The sequence below is a fragment of the Hypomesus nipponensis genome, chromosome 23 (genome assembly GCF_054491055.1).
Source record: "Hypomesus nipponensis isolate SF chromosome 23, ASM5449105v1, whole genome shotgun sequence".
NCBI lineage: Eukaryota > Metazoa > Chordata > Actinopteri > Osmeriformes > Osmeridae > Hypomesus > Hypomesus nipponensis.
The window spans coordinates 21,234,591-21,261,800 of NC_140383.1; the positions used below are offsets into that span (position 1 = coordinate 21,234,591).

The window sequence follows — 27,210 nt, forward strand, 5'->3', positions numbered from 1 at the left end:
CAAATATCCATTCATACAGGTCATGTGAAGAGGGAGACCGATCTCCCTCTCCTTCAAAAGGTTGGTTGCCCCGAGTCTCCCCCAGCACCATGGGATGAGGCCACAGGGGCGTGGAGGAAGGTCAGTGTTGGGCTCTGCAATGTGAGGCGGAAACATTTGACCATTTGAACCACTGCCGAAAATGTGATGGAAAAACTCCCTTTGCATGTGAGAAATGCGATGTTGCCTTGCATGTTGATTGCTTCAAGGTATTTCATGTGAAACAGTAAAACCACCCGTAGACAGAGGAACAGAGGAGGGAGAGAGAGGGAAAGGTAGAGCAGGTCGGACACGAGACAACTTTCTATTACAAATTTTCATTTTTTTTTTTATCCAATTTATTTTCATTTAACTTTTTGATACACAGTGGCCTGTTGGGGCAACTTAATGTCTGCATTTTGTGCTGTACTATGTTATACCACTGTTCTACCAAGACAAATGGGTTTGTTGTTGACTGTTTAAATCCCCATGTATTCAAGAAGATTTTGAAATGTTTGTGTTTTCGTAGTCAAAAGATTATAAGCTAGAGGAAGTTTTTTGGGGTTTGCAGACAATGTTCTTACACGTTTATACAAAATGTGTTTATGAATAAAATGGGGTCAACTGAAAGCAGTCATTTTGAGTTAGATGCCAAATTATCTCTTATTCAAATTTGACATTGAAGGGGTGCGTACAACGTAGGCCTATTAGCCCACCGGCAACTATAGTTGCTACTGACAGCTGTGCAGTCAAGAAGGAAAGAAAAAAAAACTGGGGGAAATGTTTGCAGAATATGTTCTTATAGGACACTACAAGACTATGAAACAATTTAGAAAAATGTGGGCACAAATGGAAAATCTAGTTCCACTCCAGGTGGCAGTGTATGTAGAAAAGTGCAGTTTGCCTTTTGAATTGATGAACGACTGGCTACTAAGTCTGCCGTGGTAAGGAGAAGGGGGAAAAGCATTAGTATCCGTGCAGGCATATATTACACAACTCTATTCGCACAACTTCTTATAGGGTTCCTCTTGAGGCACACGGCCTATACTGTTCGTTAAACGTTCTTATCATTGATGAGCGGTTTGGCCTGCGCTCGTTCCAGACTCTGGTTGCTATTCTGCACGTCCCTGTCTTTCGCCAGCAGCGGGACGCACGTGCAGCCCACTGGGATGGAGACATAGCTCTCGGTGTAGGAATGACGACCCCCCACGCAGGAGCCAGTGCGTCGCAAGATGACGGACGGCATATAGACCGGGGTGCTACGGTACTGGTCACTCTCCTGTCCGAAGGGACCCGTCAGGCAACCTTTACATAAACAGTAAGCTTCTGGAATGAACCGGGGGTACCTTGCTGGGTCGTGGGAAATCCTGTCAATATACATTGAACAACAATATATTGAATGTTTCTGAACGGGGTTTCAGCATTAAATACATTTCTTGTCCATGCCCAATCATTATTTTTGTAACCTGCGTACCTGTATGCCCATGGAGAGAGGCTGAGAAAGTTCACTGGGATCCGGGACTTTCTATCGGGAACCGGGCGGCCAGCGGACGGGCAGGTCATATTTTGTCTCTCCAGCGGCGCCAGCTGCAGAGTATGGTGGAATGCGCTAAGGACACCGACCGAAAGTCGTCCGAACATTTGTTCCAGGATCTCCTCCGGTAAATCAAGACACGAACGACTTCGGGTGGTTTTCCTGGATGTCCTGGCTGACAGAACCCCCTCGCTCAAAATGATTAGATGCAAAAACATAGGGAAAACTCGAACAAACATTGTTGCGCACTAGATTGCGACCCGCGAACGACTTAAAATAGTATAGCAAAAACTTGAAGTGGAACACTACACAGAATTTAGAAACTATTCACACGTGACGTCACATTTGAAATGTGGTTGAGTAGTCCGACTTTTCTCACAATATTCCAAATACTTGTCTTGTCTACTTTCTTGCGTATAAACCTTTTTTGCGGTCTGTCTCTGCGTGTGATCGCCAAGTGACAGTTAATAAATGTACACTTTATAATGAATAATATATTGATAAACGATGAAGCCGTCCATTTTAAGTGTCCTGTTTCTCCCGAGTTTCTGCAGAGCCGGAGAAGGTTTGTGCTCTCAGGAGAGCAGGGGGTAGGACACTTGGCGCTGGCTTTTTGTCGTCCCTGCTGAATAATACGCACAGATCTTTCTTCTGACACATATTTTCCGAGTTGAGAACAGATGGGTTATAGGACCAGAATGCTTCGTAAAGGATTGTCCCACCTGCGCTATGGGAAGCCTTTCCAGAGCCTTAACCGTAGTATAACTGTAAAGAGGAGCTCTTAATTGACCTGCCATGTTATGGAGATAAAGGTTATGTAAAGTTGAAGTCATTCTACATACCGTTCGCATTTGTGTAGAAGTGCAGCATTCAATTTATAACCTTTTATTTAACAAGTCCTTGAGTAGAAAACATGAGCTGACTTGTGATTGAAAAATAACATTTGATCTTGCCTAAGAAAATAGAAAAATGACAATCAAGAACTGTTGCTGTAACGTCACTCAAAGTTACACAAAATATACTCACACACAATAAATAATCCATTTGTTACAACTAATATAAACTGTATCAAGCATTTCATAAAATATGATGACTGACTCTGCTATGATACATGGAGCTCTATAGATATAATGATGACAGAATTTCCATTGATGCCTTCCAGCTGATGAATGCCTTTAGAGTCACATAAGGAAAACGTATAGTTTCAGTTGGCCCGTGTCAGTGCTGTGGAGGAGTCCCGTAGTGTGCTGGAGCGTGCTCCTCTCGGGGAGAGGAGGTGGAGGGCTACTCGGGTAGGAGGTCCTCTCCCAGCTCCTCATCCGCAAACTCATCGTCTTCCATGCGCTTTTTGGCCGCAGTCTTCGGTCTCTCCATCTGTGGCCCCAGAGGGTCCACGTAGGAGGCATCTAGCACACAGACACCATCCGTCAACACGGCTGACATTCACCACGCTGGCTACTACATGGTAACATCTGTAGAAACAACACTGTGGCAACCACTACTGACACCTCAAGCCCATTGAGGTAATAGTGATATAGTAGTGACCGGACAGACAGTTTGTCTCTTTTCTTAATAATACTTTGGCTTTGACAAACAAAAAACACCTTCCTTATTCCAATCCTTCTTTTAAATCTACCATTCTGCTGTAGTAAAGTAACTGTTGTGTATATGACATGGTGTGATGGTTTAGCAGTCTGGCCCATCATTACACAGGCTGACATATGTATGTAGCAGTACGTAACAACATAGGAAGGGAGCGGCTCAATGTGATGGGTTACGAAACACCTGCGGGGGCCGACGGAGGTGAGAGGTCACCAGGGGTGACGTGATTGGCCGGCTCACCTATGTCTCTCTGGCTGCTGGCCTCGTAGGGCTCGTTGGCGCCGGGCAGCGCCCTCAGCCTGGCGCTCAGACGCTCCCCTTTGGCGCTGGCACCATGGCTGCTCTGCCCGCTGTCTGAGTGTTGAGGACAAACGCAGTGTTAACACTGAGGATGCACGCACACACACACACATACACCACACACACACACACACAGGGCAACTCAGCCTTGAGGACAAACGCAGTGTTAACACTGAGGATGCACGCACACACACACACACACACTGTAAACAGTGAGGCCACACACACAGACACACAGGGTCAATGTCGTCTGAATACACAAACACACACAGGTTAACTATGAGGACAAAAACACACGAGATTAACGCTGAGGACAAACACACACACAGGGTTACAGCATTGATTAAATATGAATATATTTCATTAACGAATATACAAAAAATATACAAACACACACAAGGTTGACGTAATCAGGTTTCTGGCTAGCTGGCTGTGTGTGGGAGTGTGTGTGTGTGCGTGCGTGTGTGTGTGTGCGTGTCAGCTCTAGGCCCACGTGGCAGTTTAGAGAAATGGGGGACAGGCCAGACTCCCCCACACCCCACATCTGGCCACCATGTAGTCGTGGAAACAAGTCCAGGAAACTAGGAAAACAGGAAGGAGCACGAGCGTTCCCCTGTCCTCCCTCTGCTCCTGCAGATGAGCCCCAACCTGGAGGCCCTGTTACCTTCACATCCACCCGCTCAACACATCCCCCACCACGGCCAGCTGCCAGCCCCATCCCATGTGTAGGGACTACTCTACAACACTGTCGTTTATGACCCTCTTCACCCTTCGGATGAAACGCACACAGCTGTACACACTAAGCTGAGAGCACACTGCGTGTGGGAGTATCACAACGCCCTCCCAACAGTGTGGAGCGTGCCCACTCTGAGGACGCGGCAGTTACACGGCAGAGTCGTGCTTTTCACAGTCGTCGCCTGTCTAAAAGGTTTAAGCCGGAGTCGTACGCGTCCTGAGTTTACAGCCCACTGGGTCTAAGGGGGCTCATTCCTGGGGAAAGCGTTCCTGAAAGCTTTTTTCAGTCGTGGCTCTCGCACCTCTTTGCAGAGTGCTCAGTGCAAACACTCAGAGGAGGGAGGGGAGGGGAGGGGAGGGAGGGAGACATTCTTGGCAAACAAGGATGACAGCAGCCTTTGAGAGATTTCTGGGATGATGTGAACTGAAGAACGTGCCATTTGAAATCCAGGTGGACAGATATTTTAATGGGTATCTGTTTTTACTGAGGACATAATGTACCTACTAGTCACATTAATGTCTTAAATAAGTCCCTGTCCAAGATTCTATCAGCTCAGCAGAGGCCCAGCCTGCGTGCTACATACCTCTGCCTGGCTCCAGAACTGGACTGTGTTTAGTCTCAGAGACCGACACTGAGCAGACCCAGAGAGAAAATCAGGGAGAACAGAGAGAGGAGACAGATACATGCAAGACCGGGTTAAGAATATACGGTTAGACATCTCTCTAGAGTAGAGGACAGGTGGAGGGACGTGGAAAAAGAGAAGTGATGGTGGTCTGCGTGCGTGCGTGTGTGTGCGTGCGTGCGTGCGTGTCACTGCTCACCTGCTTTGATATCCACATCTGAAGCAGTGTGAGAGGAGAGAGAAGAGGAGAATATAGAGTTGTAGCTTCAGGCAACAGCTGTCTGGCTGCACCGGTGACTGCAACCTCATCACTACACAAATCTGGGCCTGGTTACAGGCAACTTTGCCTGTCTCCAATACACAATGCTGATGGTGAATCTGGTTTCCACTGTCAGAGCCAGAGGAACCACGTGTGCTTGCTCTTAGCACACAGAGAGGCAGGAAGAAAAATAACCTACTCTGCCTCTACAAACACAGATTCTACTCTGGCTACAAACAGAGACTATACTCTGACTCTATACAGTCTACTGTGACTCCATACAGTCTACTCTGACTCTATACAGTCTACTCTGACTCCATACAGTCTACTCTGACTCTACACAGTCTACTCTGACTCTATACAGTCTACTGTGACTCCATACAGTCTACTCTGACTCTACACAGTCTACTCTGACTCTATACAGTCTACTGTGACTCTATACAGTCTACTGTGACTCCATACAGTCTACTCTGACTCTATACAGTCTACTCTGACTCTACAGAAGTAGGCTCTACTTTGACTCTACACAGAGATACACTACTCCGACATAGCAAACACAGAGACATGATTGTACCTATGGCCTTCTTGGGAGAGGTTTGGACAGGCTTCGGGGTACCCATAGAGGTACCCACTGTCCAGGAAAGGCATGAACCAACAGGTAAGAAAAGAATGTTGGGAAAATGGAATATCATCTGTCCTGGACGTGGCTAGTACTGAATGGTTATAACTGAGGATGTGTTGTCAGGAAGATGTGAGGGGATTGGATGTGATGTCAGGAGTGAAGATGTGTAGGGTCCGATTGTTCACTCACCACTACTGGCACTGCCCTCTCTGCGGCCCCTGGCACTGCCCTCCCTGGCGGACTTCACCCTCTAATAACACACAGACACACACACATACATCTAGGGAGTCAGATGGCTGAGCGGTTAGGGAATTGGGCTATTAATCAGAAGGTTGCTGGATCGATTCCCGGCCGTGCCAATTGACGTTGTGTCCCTGGGCAAGACACTTCACCCTACTTGCCTCAGGGGGAATGTCCTTGTACTTACTGTAAGTCGCTCTGGATAAGAGCATCTGCTAAATGAATAAATGTCATGTAAATGTAATCTTGATGAGCTTTAGGGCTGCGCCACAGTATAATCATACATCATCAGGGGTCACACCCCCCCCCGCTCAACATTTCTACAAAATACTAGGATGAGGTGTTTAGTGGGTCTCTACGGTCAGCAATCAGTACAAGAGAGATCTGCAGGCTGTGGCCAAATAGTGGAGTTAGTTGACGACATCATGCTGGCCTGAGCCAGAGAGCAGAGCAGGCAGGGCCTCCAGACCCATCCTAATGCAACAACATCTCAATGTGGAGTTAGCAAACAGCTGGTTCTAATTCCGAAAGAGGTTTATCTCCGGATCTGTCTGTTGGGGCTCCTCGGGTGTTTGTGTGTGTGTGTGGAAGGAGGGGCGGGCACGACAGTAGAAATACGTGCTTTGACAGCAAAAATGATCCTCTTATAGAGGGATAAGGAGTAAGATAAAAGTACCTGCTCTCTGATTTCCTTCATCTTCTCCACTTTCTTCAGTTTGGTGGCATAGTCCTGGACCTCCTTCAGCCCCATGTCTGTGCACAGCCTCACCAGGAAACGAAGACCTACACAAACACACACACGCATGCACACGCACGTCAGCAGTTACACAATGACTGAATTCCTATTTGGAAGCCAACATTATTACAGAGATAGAGAATGATGGCGGAGAGCTTACATTCAACATTGTCTGGGAACTTCCGATGTATGTCTTTGTATGTCTCCAGAGCTCTCTGATAGTTTCCTGGAAAGACAGAGGGGCGTTGTTCAACACTGGTCTGCTAAGCTAATGGTGTGGTACACAGCATGCATATTATGACGAGGTGAAACATAGAGACTCACCACTTCTCCTGTAACAGCTAGCCACCATCAGCTGCCACTTCACCTGGGTGGGTCTGGAAGAGCACACACACACACACACACAGTTCACACCCGCCATGTTCAGGCACACAGCCAACTGATAACGGTGTGGTTGTCCTGTTGGCTTACTGGATGAGTGTGGCTCTCTCAAAGTACTGGATGGCCTTCTCACAGAACTGGGTGTCAATGTAGTATGCTCCCAGCCACTCTATCACCTCGATGTTGGAGGGGAAGTATCTGAACGACTGCACAGGAGTAGGGAGAGACAGGCTTTAGAGAGAGCAGAGAGACAGGCTTTAGAGAGAGCAGAGAGACAGGCTTTAGAGAGAGGAGACATGCTTTATAGAGAGCAGAGAGACAGGCTTTAGAGAGAGGAGAGACAGGCTTTAGAGATAGCAGAGAGACAGGCTTTAGAGAGAGCAGAGAGACAGGCTTTAGAGAGAGCAGAGAGACAGGCTTCAGAGAGAGCAGAGACAGGCTTTAGAGAGAGCAGAGAGACAGGCTTCAGAGAGAGCAGAGACAGGCTTTAGAGAGAGCAGAGAGACAGGCTTCAGAGAGACAGGATTTAGAGAGAGCAGAGAGACAGGCTTTAGAGAGAGCAGAGACAGGCTTCAAAGAGAGCAGAGAGACAGACTTTAGAGAAAGCAGAGACAGGCTTTAGACAGAGGAGATAGGCAGGCTTTAGACAGAGGAGAAAGACAGGCTTTAGAGAGAGCAGAGAGACAGGCTTTAGAGAGAGCAGAGAGATATGCTTTCAAGAGCAAAGAAACACACTTTAGAGGACAGAGAGACAGGTTTTAGAGACAGCAGACAGACAGGCTTTCGAGAGCAGAGAACCAAGTTCCACAGAGCAGGCAGGGAGACAGGCTTTAGCGAGAGCAGCCTCTTCAGTGATGTGTCTGTGTGAGTAAACCACTGCGCTCAGCCATCGTCCTAATCTATACAGTGTGTTCCTTATTTGTGTCAGAGAGGCAGGCTCCCCCTACAGCACGGCACGGTGTACTGCACCTCATAGTAGTACTGGAAGGCCTGGGATTTATCTCCCTCGCTGTCATACAGCTCCCCCAGCTTGGCCAGCACGTGGGGGTCTGTGGGCGTCACGCTGATCAACTGCATCAGCCACTCGATAGCCTGGTGGGGGTCCTCCAGCATCTCATAGCTGGGCGGGGGTCAAGGATTACACACACACACCTAAACACACACACACATAACCCACACACATGCACACACATAACCCACACACATGCACACACATAACCCACACACATGCACACACATAACCAAACACATGCACACACATAACCCACACACATGCACACACATAACCCACACACATGCACACACATAACCCACACACATGCACATATACCTTGGCACACACACACACCTAAACGAGCACATAACCACACACATAAGCACCCACACACACTTCCACGCATACCTTAACACACACAGATAACCATGCACACCTAAACACAAGCACACAAGCACACAACCGCACACCCATAACCATTTTCCAGTGTGCCTAAGCCCAGCCCAGAGGGTGGGGTGTGTGTCAGGATACAGGCTGGCCAGCTGGTGCATAACCTGAGCGCTGTTCCGGAGGATGGCGTGCAGTTTGAGGAAGCAGTCCAGAGACTCCTCCAGACGAACCAGGCGCTTATAGGTCAGACCTGCAGGAGGGGAGGGCCTTCAGTCCAGAGTAGCTCATCCTCATTTCTGCTTCAACTAGTACCTCTGACAACAGTACCAGCCAATGAGGTCTTTCCTGACCTTACTCAGGTTGTAGAGGACCAATCAGCAGTTATCTTATCCAGGTTATAGAGGACCAATCAGCAGTGAGTTTAACCAGGTTGTAGAGGACCAATCAGCAGTTAGCTTATCCAGGTTATAGAGGACCAATCAGCAGTGAGTTTACTCAGGTTGTAGAGGACCAATCAGCAGTTATCTTATACAGGTTATAGAGGACCAATCAGCAGTGAGTTTAACCAGGTTGTAGAGGACCAATCAGCAGTGAGTTTACTCAGGTTGTAGAGGACCAATCAGCAGTGAGCTTACCCAGGTTGTAGAGGACCAATCAGCAGTGAGCTTACCCAGGTTGTAGAGGGCCTCTGTGCAGGACGAGTCGTTCCTGAGGGCCTCCTTGTAGAACTCAGCAGCCTTCACGTAGTCATGCCTCACAAACACCGTGTTGCCCTTGTTGATCAACGCGGCCGGGTTATATCGGTCTGCTGTCATGGCCAGGTCAGCGTAGCGATCCGCCTGGTCGTAGTCCTTCTCCTGAGGGCCAGAGGTCAAAGGTCAGAGTGACAACCCCTTAAGAAGGTCTCTCTGTGTCTCGAGTCTGCAGCTGTAGGGTCACCTCCAAGTAGTCGTGACTTGAAGACTTACCAGGAAAAACAGGAAGGAGAGGTTGGTGGCGGCAGCACTCTTCACTCGGCTGTCTTTCTTCTCAAAGGTCCTCAGGGTTTCCACAGCCTGTACAAGCACACCCCCAGACCCCAGCCCAGGGTCAACACAACTCAGGTCCTGCTCACACGCTGGCATGACCACCACATTATAGGATGGAGGTCATCTAATTACATTATTTTAGCATGAAGCTAATTTAATGACAATATCCAGTGTAGGATGATGGTACTTATTTAGTAACATGAGCAAAAGCAAATCCAAAGACTTGAAAGAAGGTCGGAAAACAGAAGACACACATACCTCAACCTCAGAGGCCATGCAGGTGGAGACAAGGAGAGCAGGACAAACAAAACAGTGGAAGTGAACAGAGCGAACTGTATGGAAACCGGTCTGAACCGGCCACAGGCCATGCAACTTGACGTTTAAATGGACCAGCAACACCAGCATGGAGAACAGGGGACGGAGGAAACGAAGGAGTCTCTGGCTTTGTGACGGAGGAAGAGGGCGGCACACTCACTTGGTTGAAGTCTCTCTGTCGGAGGTAGGTGATGGCTTTGTTGATCTCCAGATCGTTGGCCAACTCCACGTACTGGGAGCTCTTCACCATCTCCACACACCTGCAGGAAAACACACCCGACCATTACCATGGAACTACATCACCTACCATAACCTATATAATCCTCCTCAATAGACCAGGACGGCTAGCTAGCTAGCTAGCTAGCAAGCTCGGCCAGGACAATTAGTCTAGCAGACAGCTGTGCAGCCAGTCGGTCTGCTGCTAAGGTATGCTGCAACGCACCAGTCAAACCCAGCAGCAAAGGATGTCTCGACGGCTGGTGCAATGAGCTTGGCAGACGTCATGATGAACTTCTCAGCCAAGGCTTTCCTGTGGAGGACAGGAAACACAGGACAGCCAGAGAGAACAGTCAGATGAAGGTGGCAGATACCTGGTGCTGTTTGAGCTGGAGGAAGAGAGCAGAGTCGAAGGAAACAAAGAAGACAGTTACCGCTCTCTTTCCATCTGGTGCAGCTTGTCGTTTTTGATCGCTTCGATCACCAGGTTGGCTTTGGTGTCGTCCTGAGAACCACACAGGGGAATAGATCAACCAGCTAGGATTACAACCGTCCTCAGGATTCAGACTCTTTAGGAAGGCAATGCACAAACCCTGACCCCAAACCAGGAACATGAATCCTAACCCCAGACCGGTAACATGAACACAGACTGTCATTGGAAAGAACCGCTTTGACATGGTCACAGCTCCACCACATCGTCACTGTGCTGATCATGGATAAGGCAGTGCATCGTCACTGTGCTGATCATGGATAAGGCAGTGCTCACGTTGGTGGGGATGTACTTGTCTTCCTCATCGATGCCCAGAGGAACGCAGATGAGCTTCTGGAAGGACTTCTTCATCCTCTCCCTGTCTCCGATGGCGTAGTAGCACAGGATGAGGTTGAAGCCTGTCTTGATGTTTGGACTTTCGCTCATGATGTGTTCAAAGGAGGTGATGGCATCCGAGTATTGGCCCATACGGATGAAGCCGATGCCAATGTTCTGCATGATCTTGATCCTCATTTCCTTGTGGGCGTTGGAGATCTGGTCCAGGGCCATGCGGTAGAACTTGATAGCCTTGGGGTAGTTCTTCTGCTTGAAGTAGATGTTGGCCATATTGACTTTTAGCCTTCCTGGAGGGATACAGTGTAACGTGTGTGAGATGCTACTAGCTTTAGCTGTAATTTGTCAGTCTTTCTTATATATTGAAAGGGCACCAATAAAAATATGGGTGTAAGGTTGGTCTATCAAACTTTTTGGGGATACGGTGGCTAGAATGAATTATGTCATCAGTCATTGACGTGGCATCGACCTGCGTTAGTGAACATCTTGTTCTTCACGATGACCTGGTACGTGTTCAGGGCTTCTGGGTACATCTCATTGTTCCCATACTGGGTCGCCAAGTTGAACAGAACCTGTGGAAAAACAGACACCTCAGTCAGGAAGACACCAGATGTAGAATGAGCCCCAGGACCAGCTACAGGTGAGGGGGACGGCCAGGGGCGGGGAGTGTGGTTAGAATCAGAAGCAACTTTACACAAACAAGGAATATACTCTGGTGGGCAGGTGCATACAGTAAACTTATAGTACAAATGTAGAATCTTGAAATGTGCATGTCAGGGGCTGAGAACTGCCGTGCCACTAACAGAGTAGGTGAGGTCCAAGTTGATGTGGTCAGCGTTGCCTGACTGCTCTCTCTGTCTCGCAAGAGCTCTCTCCTTTCGACCTGCTTCTTTGGCCTTCTCCAGAGACTGGAACACAAACACACCAGATTAAAGGTCAGGCAGATGCAGCGAGTATCGGGGTCCGTAGCGCTGGGAGCTTACCAGCTGCAGGTCCCCTCGGCCGTGAGCCAGGCAGCTCTCCTCGATCAGATCGTTCACGTTCTTCTCCAGGAGCTTGTTCTTCTCCTCAGGCCTGGGCAACAGTACAATCACATCTACTATCAGGAACAGAGCAACATGATATGGGCTTATGACATCACATGCAACCATCAACAACAGGAACAGACACTGAAACGTACGTGTCCTCGTTTTTGGCTTCCAGAGGAGGGGCGGGTCCCTTGGACTGACCCAGGGGGTCAAAGGTCGAACCTGAAAACGCATATTTATATCAATCAGGACATGACCTGCACATGTGCAACTTTCCCTGTGATGCACGTGACTGTGCCTATAGCATTTCGATCTCACGTCTGTGTCTTTCGGTAGTGTGAGCTCACCTCTGCTCATGGTTGATGTGTAGCCGGCAGCTCTAACAGCAGTCATAGGCCTGGCCGCTCCATCCTGACACACACACACACACACACAAACAGCTAAGACTTAGGCTTCATTCACAATGAGAGGGAAACACTATCACTAAGCACCAAGCTCTGAGTAAGGATAATATTATATATTACCCTTTATATTATATGTACATATATAGTTTGAATAGTCTTCAGATATACATAGTAGTATCTGAAGACCATTCATTAGGACAAGCAGACCAGACTATTCTCTCTGTGTTCCTCCTCACCTGTACAGCTCCTGTCATGGGTCGACCCATAGAAGAGGCCATGGGAATCCTGGACTGCAACGCATAACACAGTCAAATGAATTAAAACGACAACATACCTTGTCTGAACTATACCTTCTTCCATTATTCTAGTTTCACAAGTGGAGATGTGTGTCAGGAATCCTGTAACAGCTGCTGATCTGGAATGTAACTTTTCTTCTATGTGCGTATCATGTCCTGTTTCTATGTCTTATCTCACCTTCAAAAGCCTGCTCTCACTGCCAAATCTGCTCTCAACCTGACATTTTGAAATATCACACTTGCTCAGATACATATGACAACACAATTATAATGTAATGAAGGTCTCTGATGCACAGCGTATCTGGATTCCTGTCTTCAACTGATATACAGAACATATTGATTTAGATGTTCACATATTTCATTAAATTCATAACTCACTCCAAAAGCTGTCCCCAAAGGCCGTCCTCCAATTGCAGTGCCTGGGAACTTAGCAGTCATCTGGAATATGAACAAGCAGTTTATTATAATGCATTCAACACAATTAACACACAACCTGTAGCTGGGAAAACACAAGCATTAGGTTATACATCATGTGTGTATAGCACGAGACGTTTACTGTCACTCACTGGAGGTCTTCTACCATGACTGGTTCTGACAGCCTGCTGGAAACCAGCATCATTGTCAAGCTCCTGGGATACACAAAACACAGGATGGTCTTTGAGTTTTAACAAATTAATGAGAGTCTCTATGAAACATGGAACCTCGCTTAGTTACGGTTGCAGGTTGGCTAGCAAACGACGTTACCTCCGAGTCAAACGTTGGGTTGTAGTCATTGTAGCCCGAGTACAGGTCGTCCTCCTCCTCTCCAGCAAGATGCACATGCTCCATCACACCCTACAATACTTAAAAAATATGCCAAAAAACTAATGGAATTGGTAATTTTACAAAGATGGCATTCGTTTAGCTAGCTAACCTGGTTATCTGGCTGGTACAGTAGCACTGGGCTACCTATGTAGCTTAGTTGACTACAGTAGGTTTCACTGAACAGAAGTTTAGCTAGCTACTGTAGTGCTAGTAAGCTAGCCACTGTTTTAGTAGCTAGTTACCAACATAAAACGCCAGCGAGCTACATTCACCTGCATATGATATTGAATAACTGCAAACATTAAAAAAAGATTACCCAGCGTTATGTTATCTCGGATTTTAGCAAGCTAGACTATTTGAAAGTTAGCCTGCTATCTTAGCGGGATTGTTTGTTGTCATTTGAGAATCCTCACCAAACTGGGCGGTAAAGTATTTTTCCAAGGACCCGGTTGGTTAAACACTTGTCTATCATTTATTTTAGGTAATGCAATTGGATACGATTTCTGATGTAGTTGCTAGGATACGATACGGCTAAAGGCTTACTCCAGAAACATCTATTCTAAGCTCGCTCGGTATGAAATATGTTTTAGTGCACACTTTTCCGCGTCCTTCTGGTTGATTTTAATTCATTAAAATGTAGAAATGTACTACACTTACTACTAATAATCAATAAAATGTTTAACAAAATATATTTACCAGTTGTGGATTTGTATTTGGTTTTCTACAGCATCGTTTTGAACCTTTCGAGACACCATACAAATTAGACCCTACGCTCAGCGTGACTGAAAGGGGCGTTCCTAACTCTATGGTTCCAGCTAGATTTTTGATGCAATTCTCTTTTTAATAACAGTGAAAGAATTTGCTCAGCTTCCACATTGCAATGAGTTCGCCTAAAGGGAAAATCATTACCGTCGTTGGCAGGTGAGAATAAACGTTTGAAATGAATTTGTTTCGTGGTCATAATGGTCATTGGTGGTAAACTGCCTTCTGCAGTCATGCACCACCAAAAGTTAGATCAGGAGTTTAGTCTTGAAAATCGACCTGTGATCTTAACGCACATGTGCAGTCTGCAGCCTTATGATTGACAAAATAATATTTTTATTCTGATTAATATGTATTCCATTTGCATGACCTGAGACAGTGTTTTATAAACACGGGTGTTACTTGATTATATATGTTAACAAACTCAACTTGTAAGATTTTGTTTACATATCTAAAAAACATCAGTGTTTATGGTATCGACACCGATTTGTACAACAATAAAGCAATATAGTCCTTCTGATGTCATATTTAGTCAAAAAGCTAACATTTTTAGACATCCTTCCGTTCAATGAGTTGTTCTAAGCACCATTGTTAGGGGATTCAATTCCTGAATGTATTTTTCGGTCATAAACCTTCAATGAAAACCATTCGAAACACGACAGCCTGGGCTAAATTTGAGCTTAAATTGTAAGACCTTCTTATCTTCTACTTTGACTTTAATCTTATGTCTCATCCATGTTGTTCCTCATTAAAAGACGTTTTGAACTGACTCGTCACACTGAGCATGGATGGTGAGTGTAGCCAAGGCAGGTACAGTCTCAGAGACTGCAGGCCTATCATATTAATGTAGTGTTATTTCAAACTGAAATTTCTACATTCCATAATGTTCAAATGTCCATATTCAATGATCAAGGGGGAGGAAGAGTCCGAGCCAGAGAAAAGGGGAGGAAGAGAGACAGAGGGATGGTGGGAACAGGAAGAGGGGGAAATGAAGGGAGAGGGGAACAGATGGAAGGATGGAGGAAGCTGGAGGAGGGAAGAGGGCTGTTCAAAGGGAACAAGAAAAGAGCCTGTTTGACCGGGCTAAGACTGTTGGCCCTGTTGGTGCTTGGTGTGTTCCAGCGGGCTGATAGGTCGGTCCTGGGCCATGGTGTTCCTGAGTGGAGGCTACAGGGTGCAGATCTACGACAACCAGGCGGGCCAGGCCGCCAGGGCACTGCTGGAGGTCAGGTCAGTGCAGCAGAGCCTGGAGAAACATTAACCAAACGTGAACCAAATACACCACTGCACTCACACAGAGCTGCAAGGACAAGTACACCGTGCTCTCGATGTTAACAAAGACACTTGATGAACACAAATCTTCTTCACTGCCTTTGTCTTGTGCAACCAAAGGACAGGACACACTGAGAAACAAGATGACTCAGCACCTCTGTCGTACGCTCCTGGGGTTTAGTTTGTTAAACAATGGGTATCTGGGTAGCACATGTAATAAGTCACCATGTAACATTATAGTAATACCTGTGGTACCAGCATTATAGTTACATCACAGTTTCTACAGGCATTAGCATGACGTAACATTGTAATCATTCAAAGCTCAAGATGTGGTGTATAATCTTACCAAAGTGCTTTTCAGAAAAGGGAAATAGATCATTCTATGTATCAAGCATCCAGCAGGGGTAGATGTTTGACTACAAACAAACTGCTCTTGCTACACTGAGAGTGATTCTCCCAGCAGGACTCATGGATATTGAGTCTAAACAACTTTGTATTTAGGTCTTCCAGTGCCTTGGGTAATCAATAGATTTATGCAGATTTTCTGCTTCAGTAAGAGTGCTCCTCTATGTACCTAAAACCAACCTTGATTCCCAAATCGCATACTTAAGAAAAAACATTTTGTATGTACTGCAGCTTCACTTAGAAAGTACACAATTTGGCATGCAGTAAGTATGCATACAATTGGGGCACTACTTTCTTCAAAAATTGTGCCTTGAACCTTGACCTTGCTCATACATCCGTCACAGTGCATAGTGCAAAATGTCTGAATTGTTGAAAAAATGGTTGGTGCTATATTTAGTTGCCTTGGAGATACAAAAACCAAACAGCTGACCAGAGACACGCATACAATCGTAGGAAAACCAGGAGAGCTCTGCTATTGATACTTTTGTAATGGACTGTATGTAGTTCAGTCAATATGACATATTTTCCGCTGTACAGCCGATTGTGCGTCAGAATAGCCAAAAAAGCATGATGGCTTGCATACGGCAAAATACAGTCAGATGCAGTGGGACATCCTAGTATTTTTAGCATACTGCAATTGACATGCTATGTGTTGTCGACTTACAATTAGTTTTTATAGCATACTAAATAGTATTGTGGGATGGGTATTGGGACGTAGCCTAAGACATTAGTGAGTTTAAGCAGGTCCTCATGCCTTCTAAGTAGTGCCAATGAGGTATCCCGAGTGCACTGTACAATTTAGTTTACTTTAGTTTATTACTTAAAGCACTAAACTGACCAAAGAATCAAGTTACCCATTATAAACTGTAGGGGGCGCTCCTGAGCTTATGTTCACCATCCTGACTAGGTTGGCTGTTGAAAACATCACTGACAATTCTCGAACTCAATTATTGTTCCTTGAGTTATGTAAATGAAATGTAACCATAAGAAATGTAGCATAACCAGTCTAGGTCAGAACTAGGAACCACTGCAACTGGTGTTGACTGGAATTTACTAAGCATTTACAGATTATGTAGTTACAGATGTTGACAAGCCACTTCCATAGTTACTGTGCTCCCTGACACCTGACATAATAACTAATAACAGTACTCAGGGTTAGCAGGCCTGGTATTTGGTGTGTCTGGAAAGCCATAAGGGTGTGTGTGTGTGTTTGTGTGTGTGTGTGTGTGTTGCTTTATTATTTGTCACAAAGTAGGTTTTGCTGTGCGGATGGACTGTCAGAATGTATCTGTGTGGCATTTGACCAATGTTTATCCACTTGTGCAAGTTGACCCTTGGTCTCCTGTTGGACAGGAAGCAGTTGGAGGAGCTGCAGGAAGCTGGCATGCTGAGGGGTGACCTGAGTGCCACACAGCAGCTAGCCCTGCTGACTAGTCATGATGATCTCCCCCAGGCCCTAGAGGGAGCCTTCTTCGTCCAGGTACTGAAGGAGGACTGAAGTAGCCTACAGAATGCCATGGGCCCTGTCTGACTGCCCTTTGTGTTTGTCTCCTTCATGGATGTGTAAGGTCAGGGTTAAAATCTAAAGCTTGTGATTTGTTCTTTGGCACCCAGTACTTTTGAGAGGTGGGGAGGGACACTTTCTAAGAGGAGGAAGGAGGGAGACTGTAGAAGGAGAGGAGGGAGAGAGTAGATACCATCAGTGTAGCTCTAAGGGTGTCCTGCCACAAGACAGATGATGCATGGGGAACAGTCACATGATTACTAAATCCATTAAGCATGTAAACACTCGCCATGTCTTAGTCATGCTCCCTGCACACACAAGCTGACGAGACACACTACTTAGAATAGAGTCACGTTGCATTCTGACTCTAAAATGCAGTGGTTTTCCTCAAGGTTCAGGCATGTTTGTCCCTGTCCCTGGGTTTGCATGGCCAGGTATAAGGTGTCACACAGGCTTAATCATTACTGTGGATCTATCCAGCATCCAGGAGGACACTGACACTGATGTCAACAGAGGGTTTGTTAGACATGAGGAAGTGGTGGGAAAAAAGAACCTTTTCCACAATGAAACACTTGTTTGTCAGGGAAACCCCAGTTTTACACTATCATCAATCAATACATACAGTTTTGCCTGAATGCGATTCATATCCATAAGTTTACAACAATAACAAAAACTATCGAATAACTTAAAACACATAAAAACAAAATAATGCCAAAACTGTGTGAAAATGCAGAGTGAATATGCAGTGAAAAAGACAGAGTCGTAGAGAGGTTGTTTGTACAGAAACAAAAGACTATTCAAAAACACATTTTTGTTGTTGTTTTTTGGGGGGAGGACATTTTTTTCCAGGGAAAAACTAAATTCTTTCAATATTCAGCAGTACTCCACCCCCCCCCCCCTCCCAACCCCATGCCCCACTCCTAACTCATCCACACCAGAGGCGCTTCTATGGCTAGTTACTAAAAGGCAGATCTTTTGGCAAGTCTGAAAACTGAACACTCTTGGTTGCTCCTATTAAACAAACAGAGATACTGTGTTGTCTTCAGCACAATGTTTACAGAAGGTCATTTGTAGTTAGTCTCTCTTTTTATCATGGTGATATGATAGCTATGATTCTCACCCAGCCATTTTCTGAGAATGACACATTTCTAGAGAAGAGTGCTAGAAGAAAATTCCTGAAGGCCTGCAGAGTTTTATACAGATTTGTTCAGATCAAAGGTGTATGCTGACTGTTCTAGTGAATTTGTAGTTGTCATGTAGACCTCTGTCATGATGAGTTGGAGAAATAGGCGTTAAGAGAGTGTGTTCCAGTTAATCCGTACCGTGTTTATTTTTACCATGTCGAGAGAGTTTTAGTAATTCAACTTCTCACGTGAGCGTTCTACCCCACCTCAGACCAGAAGATGCTCCTGGCAACATCAAAGTTTCTCTTCCTGAATGAATGAGAAATGGGGACTTTAAATACGTTTACGATTTTCAGTAACCCTACGTGTCTACTCTGTCTCAAGATAGTGGTGTACTGTAGTCACTTATTTTCTTTCCTATCCTAAACAACCACGTCTTTGTGTTGCAGCTGGGTGGCTGAGTAATGTGGCAAAGATGGTGCAATTTTTAAAATGTCTGTACAAGAATGTGGCAGTCAGCAGTTAGTTATAGTTTTGCTTAGTCTGGTTTGAATGTTCAGCCTCTGTGTCTTGATACTAGACTTTCTCTGAACCGACATGTTCTAGCAAAGTTGATCCTCACCTACCTAAATGTGTGTAACATACTGCCACTTTACCCCCAAACATTTTTGTATGTGTGTGTTTAGGAGTGTGTGTTTGAGCAGCTGGAGGCCAAGCAGGAAGTGTTCCGGGCTGTGGAGAGCCATGTTGGAGAGGACGTGATCCTCAGTAGCTCCACTTCCTGCCTGCTACCTAGCAACGTCTTCTCTCAGGTCCAAAACCGGAAACGATGCATCATATCTCACCCGGTCAGTACCTACCTTACCCGAACCTAGAGCCTCTTAGTACTGACACCTCCTGGCCAGTACCTACCCTGACCCTCGACTGACCTTCAGTACCGACCCTGACCCTCGACTGACCTTCAGTACCTAGGCTGACCCTCTACTGACCTTCAGTACCTACCCTGACTCTCTACTGACCTTCAGTACCTAGGCTGAACCAAACTCCTTTCTAGCACCTCCTATGTTTGTCTCCGTCTGATGATAGGTATTTGCGATCTGTGTAAAGGTAGGATTATCCTGGCCCCACAGTTTGAACACCCTTTAGGGTCAAATCTCAAGGCTGCACTGCCTTTTATTGGACTTTTTCCTTTAAGTATCTTAACAACCTACACAAATTCCACCATTGGGTGTGTTTACTATGTGTGTGTATGTGGTGAATGTTTAATCCTGTCCAAATGGCTTTCCCAGGAGATGGTGAGATAAGCTCCAGTCATCGATAGCTGCAATGTTATTCTTCTTCTAGGGAACTGGTCCCAATAATATCGGTCTTGCATGTGTACCGTGAAGAGACCATGAACCCAGCTGGTGTCAACCAATCATGTCTCGTCTTCATATGCCCCCAGGTGAACCCTCCCTACTACGTGAAACTGGTGGAGCTGGTGCCGCACCCCGAGACGTTGCCGGCGGTGATGGATGCCACCTACGCCCTGATGAGCGAGGTGGGCCAGGCGCCGGTCCGCCTGCGGAAGGAGATTGACGGCTTTGCCCTGAACCGGGTGCAGTACGCCATCATCGCAGAGTCCTGGAGGCTGGTCAAGGTGGGCACGGTTGAGGAGCAGCCCCCCAGTTTAGTAGATGTTGATGGGTTTTTATTGGGGGGGGGGGGTGTTCCTGTTGTTGAGGGTCAAGGTGCATAATTGCAGAACAGGGCTTGGCCATAATGGGCCTGGAATGAAAAGGATGCATTGATAAGGGACAGTGTTTTATTTCTCAGTCCTCAGCCTAATGTTAGGGGAATTATGGGTAAAAAAAATCCCATCAGTCATCTGGTGACTGTCAAAGCTGTAATGGGAGCGATCATTGGCTGAAATCAGTCATCTCTGTTATCTCCTTCACACAGGAGGAAGGAACTGACTCAGCTATAATGCTGCCTTCACAGTCCACCCCGGTTACTAAATCTGTTTCTCTGCGCACGTGAGATGGCTAATAAAGACTCTTCATTCATGTAAACCAGGACATTGTGTCCCTGTGTGACATGATGCCTCAGTTACAGTGTTTCAGATGGCTGGTGACTAGCCAGAACCCTACTCTCACCCCACTCCCTCCCCCTCCCTCGCCCACCTCCTCCCTCCCTCACCCTGCATTGCCCACCCCCTCCCTCCCTCACTCACTCACCCCCACCCCTTCCTGTCGCCGCTGGCTCAAGGTTAGGGTGCCCAGGCAGATTTTGCAGTTAGCAGCCTGGCCCAAACAGACACAAAAACAGACACACAAAAGCTACTCTGTCACTGATATTGCTGTCAAGCCACCAGCTTGAACACCTGGGGCAGTGCTGGGTCCACACCAGCAGCAGGGTTGTATTTCCCCAGCCTTGCCTGCCCGCTGCCTTCACTAGAACTCCTGGTTGCCCCGTCAGGTATACCTGCTTCTGGACTGCCTTGGATAGGTGTTGAGAAGTTATTCCAGTCGAGGTTGGGTTTGTTATGAGACATTGGTCTTGTCAAGGGTGAGTTGGTCTTTAGAGCTAGTTCAGTCAAGTGCTCTTTAGTTACGCAGTCTGTCTTTGTTTGAGGAAATATCTTACCTTTTTTAAGAAGTCAGACCAGTCCTTTTTTCATGCCTGCAGAAATAATGCAGCCAAATTACATCAGCATTCTTTAAGGAGGCGAGAGCACAAAACCCTATTCATAAGTAGCAGACATTGTTTCCTGATTTATGATTGTAAGATCTCTTAAGCCTGTAATGAGCTCTTACAAAGACATGAGGATGGAATCCATGTCAGTGTCGTCATACAAATTAAAACACGTTGCGTCCTGAATGCATTGTCAATAATTGATCTGTATTGTCTGCTAATACCACCATAATTCCCTGACAATGTCAGTGAATAGTAGCCTGAAACAGTCATACAAAGTGTTGTGTCATCTATGCAGCAGGTTCAGTATGGTTCTCCTCCACAAACCTGAAGTGTTTACAACCTAGAAGAACTGGAAAGGGCAGTCACTCTGTCTGGAGTGTTCTTAAGGGGTTGGTGGCAGTTTGTATTGGATTGACGGTAGACTGGATTTCTTCTCAAATTATTCTATTCATTCCATCTTCGACCTACAAAGAGTGTATACGTAAGAACAGATAATTATGGATCAGAAGTGCATAGTTCTTTGAGCCATTTCTTTATTGTTTGAGTAACTGTATGAGAGAGAAGGGTTAGAAAGGGGATGACATGCAATAAATGGCCCGGGCTGGAATCGAACCCGGGCCGCTGCAGTAAGGTCTTAGACCATGTGGTACACGTTTTTTAGTCAGTGGGGACGCCTCAGAAAGGAAAAAGGCCCGTGTTTTTACCAGGCAGCGGACAACATACACTATTTACTTCACAGGGAAAGTCCAATGAACAAGGCTGTGGAGTCGTGACCTGTCTGAAGCCTGAAACACAGAAGGTCTATGTTGTCCCTGGCTCAGGGCGCCACGGTCTTCCTCCTGCTCCTGCATGGTTGCCTCACATGTGAGCAGAGGTTCGGTTCCTGACACGACCGTGAGGAAACATAGACGCATGTCTGTACCACATTCCATATCACCATGGAGACTATATATGGTCTACTAGAGGGGGTCTGGAGCACTGGGAGTCGTTGGCCCTCTCTTACATAAATGCCACTTGGCTGTGACTACTCAGATGTCATACGAGGAAGTGTGGAGTTTCTCATCCTATTGAATATTAGAAATGTTTGTCATGTTTTCCTCCCGGGTAGTGACAACACCAATGTCCCTTATGAACCTCATGCCCCAAACCCCTCCAAAGGTTTGGTACCGAGTCATTTGGTTTGCGTTTTAACAAACAAAATCCATTTTGAAAATATTTGTATATGGTATGTAGGTTGCAGTGGATGACTTCTTTACTGTGGTGTGTATCTTAGTAACCTAGTCATTGTACCTTGGACATCTCTGAAACGTCCTGATTTGGTAGACAGGGAATCAGAATCACAGAGTACATGAAACCAGATTCACAGAAATGAGCAAAGCTGTCTAGTTCAGGCATAGCGCCTCATTAAGATAAGGCAGCATTATAATTCCGCACAGATACTCCTTCAATCACCCCTGGTTGCTGTATGATCTGTGCTGCTGCCAACCTCCACCCTCCCCATCTCCCCCTTGTTGTCTGTATGTTACTATCCATGAGGGGGGATTATATCTCTATTTGCTACCTTATTCAATGCATGTTGCTCGCTCTTGCTAGAGGCAGGGAGTGCTTCCTCTAGATACATCCACAATGACAAAGTAAAACCTAGAAGAATCGGAGGCTGGTAGACTGGGCTGAGGCTGGGAGACTGGGCTGAGGCTGGGCTGAGGCTGGGCTGAGGCTGGGAGACTGGGCTGAGGCTGGGAGACTGGGCTGAGGCTGGGCTGAGGCTGGGCTGAGGCTGGGCTGAGGCTGGGCTGAGCTGAGGCTGGGCTGAGGCAGGGCTGAGGCAGGGCTGAGGCAGGGCTGAGGCTGGGCTGAGGCTGGGCTGAGGCAGGGCTGAGGCAGGGCTGAGGCTGGGAGACTGGGCTGAGGCTGGGCTGGGCTGAGGCTGGGCTGAGGCTGAGGCTGGGCTGAGGCTGGGCTGAGGCTGAGGCTGGGCTGAGGTAGGGCTGAGGCAGGGCTGAGGCTGGGCTGAGGCAGGGCTGAGGCTGGGAGACAGGGCTGGGAGGTAGGACTGAGGTTGGGCTGAGCTGAGGTAGGGCTGAGGCTGGGAGACAGGGCTGGGGCAGGGTTGAGACAGGAGAAAAGGTTGACTTGCAGAGCATTCTTTATTCACAGGGCACTCCTACTATAAGACTGCATCTACATGTCACAGTATAGAATAGAAAAGCCTTTATTGTCCTTATATTTGCATACAACACAATTTGGAGTACTTCTCCTCTTGGTGCAACGAGGGACAACATATAACACAACAATATTACAACTATCTAAAAACAGTACGAATAGCATAAAACCATATACATATATTAGGAGTTCAAGTTCGGTGGTAAAGATTAAAGTACTTCCCTGAGGAAAAATAAATACATCATCAGTACTTCCCTGAGGTGCTTTACAATAAATACAAAAACAGTTATGTTCATACACTTGTGTAAGGTGACTGAGATGGTATGTGTGACTTGTAGCCAATGAAGTGATCAGTCGTTGTCACCGTTACGTTTTGTAACTTTATTTTTTTTTGCAAGTGTCAACTGCTGTACTATATATGACAAGTTACCTTCACCTAATGACTGAGGGAGATATTTAGGAGTTCAAACACAAAGACACTTTGACACAGTTAAGAACATTGTTAGCTGTGATCTGTTGCATAGTTAAGAATGTGGTTTAGGACTGGTTGGGCCTTCTTTTGACAGACAAAAATCTTAGGAATTGACTCTTTCTGTACTCGTCACTCCACCACAATCAACATGCTGGGCCTCACAACAAACTTTTTAGTGGTTTGGGACATTTGTTTGTAATATTTCAAGTAGTGTAGTGTGTCCCTCATGTAACCCCTTGCCCCACCCAGCACACACACACACAGAAGCTGGGCTTTGAGTCTGGGCCAGTGCTGGAAAGCGGAGTGGCTGAGAAAGCAGCCGGTTGCCTCCCGTGATTACAGCCTCTTTTCACGACTCCCCTGAGCTGGCCGCCGCGCTGCCTCACCAAGATAACTGATCCGTTGTTGAACACTGGACACAAACAAAGACGACCCTGTCCCTCCCTCCCCCTTGCCCCCCCCCCCCCTCCCGGCACTCCGTATCTCTGTCCCAGCTTTGATTCCCCAGAAGGTATCTGTGTGCTGCAGTAACCTGAGAGAAGAGAGGGTCCAGCCTGGCACTGCCCACCCTGGGCCCTCCCATTCTCCAGAGGAAAGAGGACAGGGTGATTAGGGAAACACAATCTGGTGGGAGTCACTGTACTGCTGTACCTGGTGGAATTGGAAGTGGGGGGTCAGCCAGTGTTCTGGGGGGTCAGCCAGTGAACTGGGGGGTCAGCCAGTGTTCGGGGTGGTTAGATGGTGTTTTGGGGGGGGGGGGGGGGAGTGAGCCAGTGTTCTGATGGGTGGAGGGGTGGAGGACTATCTAGTGTTCTGGTGGGTGGGTTAGCTGTTAGAGGGACAGTACTCTCTAATCTAATTACTCTCTTCCTGGTATCACCAGGACGGTGTTATCTCAGTAAAGGACATCGACCTGGTGATGTCAGAGGGTCTGGGAATGCGCTACGCCTTTATTGGTCCCATGGAAACCATGCATCTGAATGCACCTGAAGGTGAGTGTCACAGACACACACAGTCTCACACACACACACACACACACATACTTAGACCCCCAGAGAGCAGAGAGCTAATTCAGACCAGGATCAACCCTGATTACAGATGGGGCCTCACATGTGCCAGCCAGCCTTTACCATAAGTATACTCAGGGTGAGGGTGTGTGTGTGTGTGTGTGTGTGTGTGTGTGTGTGTGTGTGTGTGTGTGTGTGTGTGTGTGTGTGTGTGTGTGTGTGTGTGTGTGTGTGTGTGTGAGAGTGAACCGTCATGTAGATGGAGAATATCAAAGGCCAGTGTGAAAACCAGAGAGTAACCCTGCTTTGAGTGCAGTCTCTGCTCCCTGGAAACAAAGATGTCTTTTGATGAAGGCAGGAGAATAAACCCCCTCACACCAGTAATTGAACACCGGGGTCTCGCTCTTCAACACAGGGACCTCAGCTCAGTAATACCGGTGCTGTACTGTACCCGTACTTTACATTACTCTGTCTTCGGCCGTTTGTTTTCTTTTTTCTTTCTTGTTTTTCAAGAGAAACAACAGTTTCTCAAGAGTCAGGAGTTATTCTCCTCCAGAAGTCACCTGGGTCTGTTCTGGTTGTCTCTGTAGGTCCTCTAACCATCCAATCAGATTCAAAAACACTCAGGTCCACTTGGCTGAGCGGCTGACCTTTAGGAACAAAACACAGAAGAGCTCTTGCACTACAAACACTGAGTCATTCTAGCAGCAAAACATGAGACTTAACCAACCAAATCACTTGTTTTGTTCTCACTATGAAGTATCGAATCACGTGGCAGTAGCCATCTTGGAGCAATGTCTAAAAATGGCCCATCAGGTCTCTCCCACCCAAACACAAACTCTGGGAAAGTGTTTGGTTAGATGGAGCTGGCAGTTATCACATCCTAGTGTTAACTTTAGTCTGCTCCTGTAAGGTCCATGTTCACATTTCACGTTAACTTCGGGTGCATGAATATCAATCTGAAAAAGCATTTGACACCCATGAGAGGACTGCATGTGTAAATGCTTCAGCCACATGTTGACTCGATCAAAGAGAACCCTCTAATCTACATGACCACCCATCCTTCCAGAAGTCTTTGTCAGCAGAGTACTCATCCCTTTGTGTTGGAGCCTGAAGTAGCATGAGAGTAGGTCTTGTGCGGTCAAGCCTAAGTTAGTGTACAGCACGAAACATCACAATATATCAAACGTCATGTTGAGTCTTTAGTCCTGGAACCAAGATGGAGGGTGGTTGGGTAACTTATCGAAAGAGATAACAATCACGTTAATACTGTTTTAATCCGATGGGTCAGACAGTGACGTGCAAGTCTATACATCTGGTTATCTGAACTGTGCATTGCGTCCATGTTGAGGACGGGGGGTCGAGGTGGCTGAGCGGTTAGGGAATCGGGCAATTAATGAGAAGGTTGCAGGTTTGATTCCCGGCCGTGCCAAAAAAGACGTTGTGTCCTTGGGCAAGGCACTTCACCCTACTTGCCTCGGGGGGATCGTACCTGTACTTACTGTAAGTCGCGCTCTGGATAAGAGCGTCTGCTAAATGACCACATGTGTAAATGTGAAGACGAGGCCGTGTGCCTGAGTGACGTGTTTGTGTCCCTGCAGGGCTGCAGGATTACCTCCAGAGGTACTCTCAGGGCATGAGGAGGGTGCTGGAGGCCTTCGGGCCCATCCCTGACTTCTCCGGGGAGGCTGCCTCTCAAATCAACAAAGTATGTGCTCGTGTGTCGTTTATTTATGTTCATACTGTGGCTTTAGGTCACGTAAGTGGGATGTCAAACAAAACGGAGGTCCAGAACGGTCAGGGTTTCTCACTGGGTAGATATCTGTCCTTGAAGCATGATAACGCTGTCTACTGATTAGGCGTTACTGAGTCACGTTATCGGGCTGTTTAAGCGTTTCCCACAGTCTAGTGATGCTCATCATGTGACCACATACTCATCACAGGCGTGAAGCCTAACATGTTGACCCCTGGTCTGTGTGCCTGAAGAATTCGTTCATCACGCTCTCAAGCTTTTAGCAGAAAAGAGTCACCATCTTGTTTGTCTGTTCTTGTTAACAGGAAATGTGTGAGCTGGTCCCCAGCGATCATGAGCACCTGTCTGCCCGGAGGGAGAGAAGGGACCAGCTACTCATGGGCCTGGCCGCACTGAAGAAGTGACGGGCCGAGGCTCGCGGGGAGGCTGGGGCTGAGGCTGAGGCTGGGTCCCTCTGGATCTCCGCTGTAACTGTCTCAGCTGTGGAACAAGGTGGACAAGATAGCTGCCGCCTCAAAGGATCTCAAGGCAAAGATGAGGCCTAATCACAATGATGATCAGGCTGGACGCTGAGTTTTGCTGTTTAATGAATTCATGTGAATCTTTTTGCTATAATTTTGACTGATCATTAACAAAGATCGAAGCCATTTTTAGTGTTTGTTGTACTGTGAATAAAGAAGATCATTGAATAATAAAAGATTGCGAAGTAATCTGCCTTGAAACC

The 27,210-nt window shown here is 46.8% G+C and overlaps 3 protein-coding genes across 11 annotated transcripts; 1 reads left to right on the plus strand and 2 right to left on the minus strand.

Annotated features, from left to right (window-relative positions):
* Positions 1-353: 353 nt before the first annotated feature.
* il17d (interleukin 17d) lies at positions 354-2,275 on the minus strand. Its single transcript, XM_084688303.1, has 2 exons — positions 1,493-2,275; positions 354-1,385 (listed from the first exon to the last, which is right to left on the minus strand). The coding sequence occupies exons 1-2, from the start codon at positions 1,789-1,791 to the stop codon at positions 1,073-1,075; spliced, it is 612 nt and encodes a 203-aa protein (XP_084544429.1). The 5' UTR covers positions 1,792-2,275; the 3' UTR covers positions 354-1,072.
* A 159-nt stretch (positions 2,276-2,434) lies between these two features.
* On the minus strand, positions 2,435-14,150 carry ift88 (intraflagellar transport 88 homolog). 9 transcript variants are annotated; one of them, XM_084688299.1, is made up of 29 exons: positions 13,665-13,800; positions 13,289-13,386; positions 13,111-13,173; positions 12,923-12,982; positions 12,723-12,761; positions 12,485-12,538; positions 12,192-12,255; positions 11,997-12,066; positions 11,800-11,890; positions 11,620-11,724; positions 11,286-11,388; positions 10,760-11,106; positions 10,428-10,498; positions 10,220-10,306; positions 9,938-10,037; positions 9,403-9,489; positions 9,105-9,291; positions 8,576-8,684; positions 8,020-8,170; positions 7,141-7,256; positions 6,994-7,046; positions 6,830-6,895; positions 6,610-6,716; positions 5,883-5,943; positions 5,646-5,702; positions 5,012-5,029; positions 4,774-4,821; positions 3,395-3,508; positions 2,435-2,958 (listed from the first exon to the last, which is right to left on the minus strand). In XM_084688299.1, exons 2-29 carry the CDS (start codon positions 13,370-13,372, stop codon positions 2,837-2,839), a joined length of 2,634 nt encoding a protein of 877 aa, XP_084544425.1. In that variant the 5' UTR covers positions 13,373-13,386; positions 13,665-13,800; the 3' UTR covers positions 2,435-2,836. The 9 variants fall into 9 exon arrangements, with proteins under 9 accessions (XP_084544425.1, XP_084544421.1, XP_084544418.1 ...); XM_084688292.1 differs by lacking the exons at positions 5,646-5,702; positions 13,665-13,800 and adding an exon at positions 14,045-14,150 and having other exon boundaries at positions 2,436-2,958; XM_084688293.1 differs by lacking the exon at positions 5,646-5,702 and having other exon boundaries at positions 2,436-2,958; positions 13,762-13,852.
* cryl1 (crystallin, lambda 1) lies at positions 14,133-27,196 on the plus strand. The gene is made up of 8 exons (XM_084688300.1): positions 14,133-14,269; positions 15,233-15,340; positions 17,141-17,267; positions 19,102-19,263; positions 19,860-20,054; positions 24,610-24,718; positions 26,335-26,441; positions 26,792-27,196. Exons 1-8 carry the CDS (start codon positions 14,229-14,231, stop codon positions 26,888-26,890), a joined length of 948 nt encoding a protein of 315 aa, XP_084544426.1. The 5' UTR covers positions 14,133-14,228; the 3' UTR covers positions 26,891-27,196.
* Positions 27,197-27,210: the final 14 nt, after the last annotated feature.

Excerpts from the sequence above, each read along its gene's own strand:
- il17d (XM_084688303.1), bottom strand. The coding sequence starts at position 1,791 with ATGTTTGTTCGAGTTTTCCCTATGTTTTTGCATCTAATCATTTTGAGC. Across the intron at positions 1,386-1,492 it reads CTCTCTCCATGGGCATACAG|GATTTCCCACGACCCAGCAA; the intron begins GTACGCAGGTTA and ends GTATATTGACAG.
- ift88 (XM_084688299.1), bottom strand. The coding sequence starts at position 13,372 with ATGGAGCATGTGCATCTTGCTGGAGAGGAGGAGGACGACCTGTACTCG. Across the intron at positions 12,256-12,484 it reads CCATGACAGGAGCTGTACAG|GATGGAGCGGCCAGGCCTAT; the intron begins GTGAGGAGGAAC and ends TGTGTGTGTCAG. Across the intron at positions 5,703-5,882 it reads AGAGGGCAGTGCCAGTAGTG|TGGGTACCTCTATGGGTACC; the intron begins GTGAGTGAACAA and ends TTTCCTGGACAG.
- cryl1 (XM_084688300.1), top strand. The coding sequence starts at position 14,229 with ATGAGTTCGCCTAAAGGGAAAATCATTACCGTCGTTGGCAG. Across the intron at positions 14,270-15,232 it reads ATCATTACCGTCGTTGGCAG|CGGGCTGATAGGTCGGTCCT; the intron begins GTGAGAATAAAC and ends GGTGTGTTCCAG. Across the intron at positions 26,442-26,791 it reads CTGCCTCTCAAATCAACAAA|GAAATGTGTGAGCTGGTCCC; the intron begins GTATGTGCTCGT and ends TCTTGTTAACAG.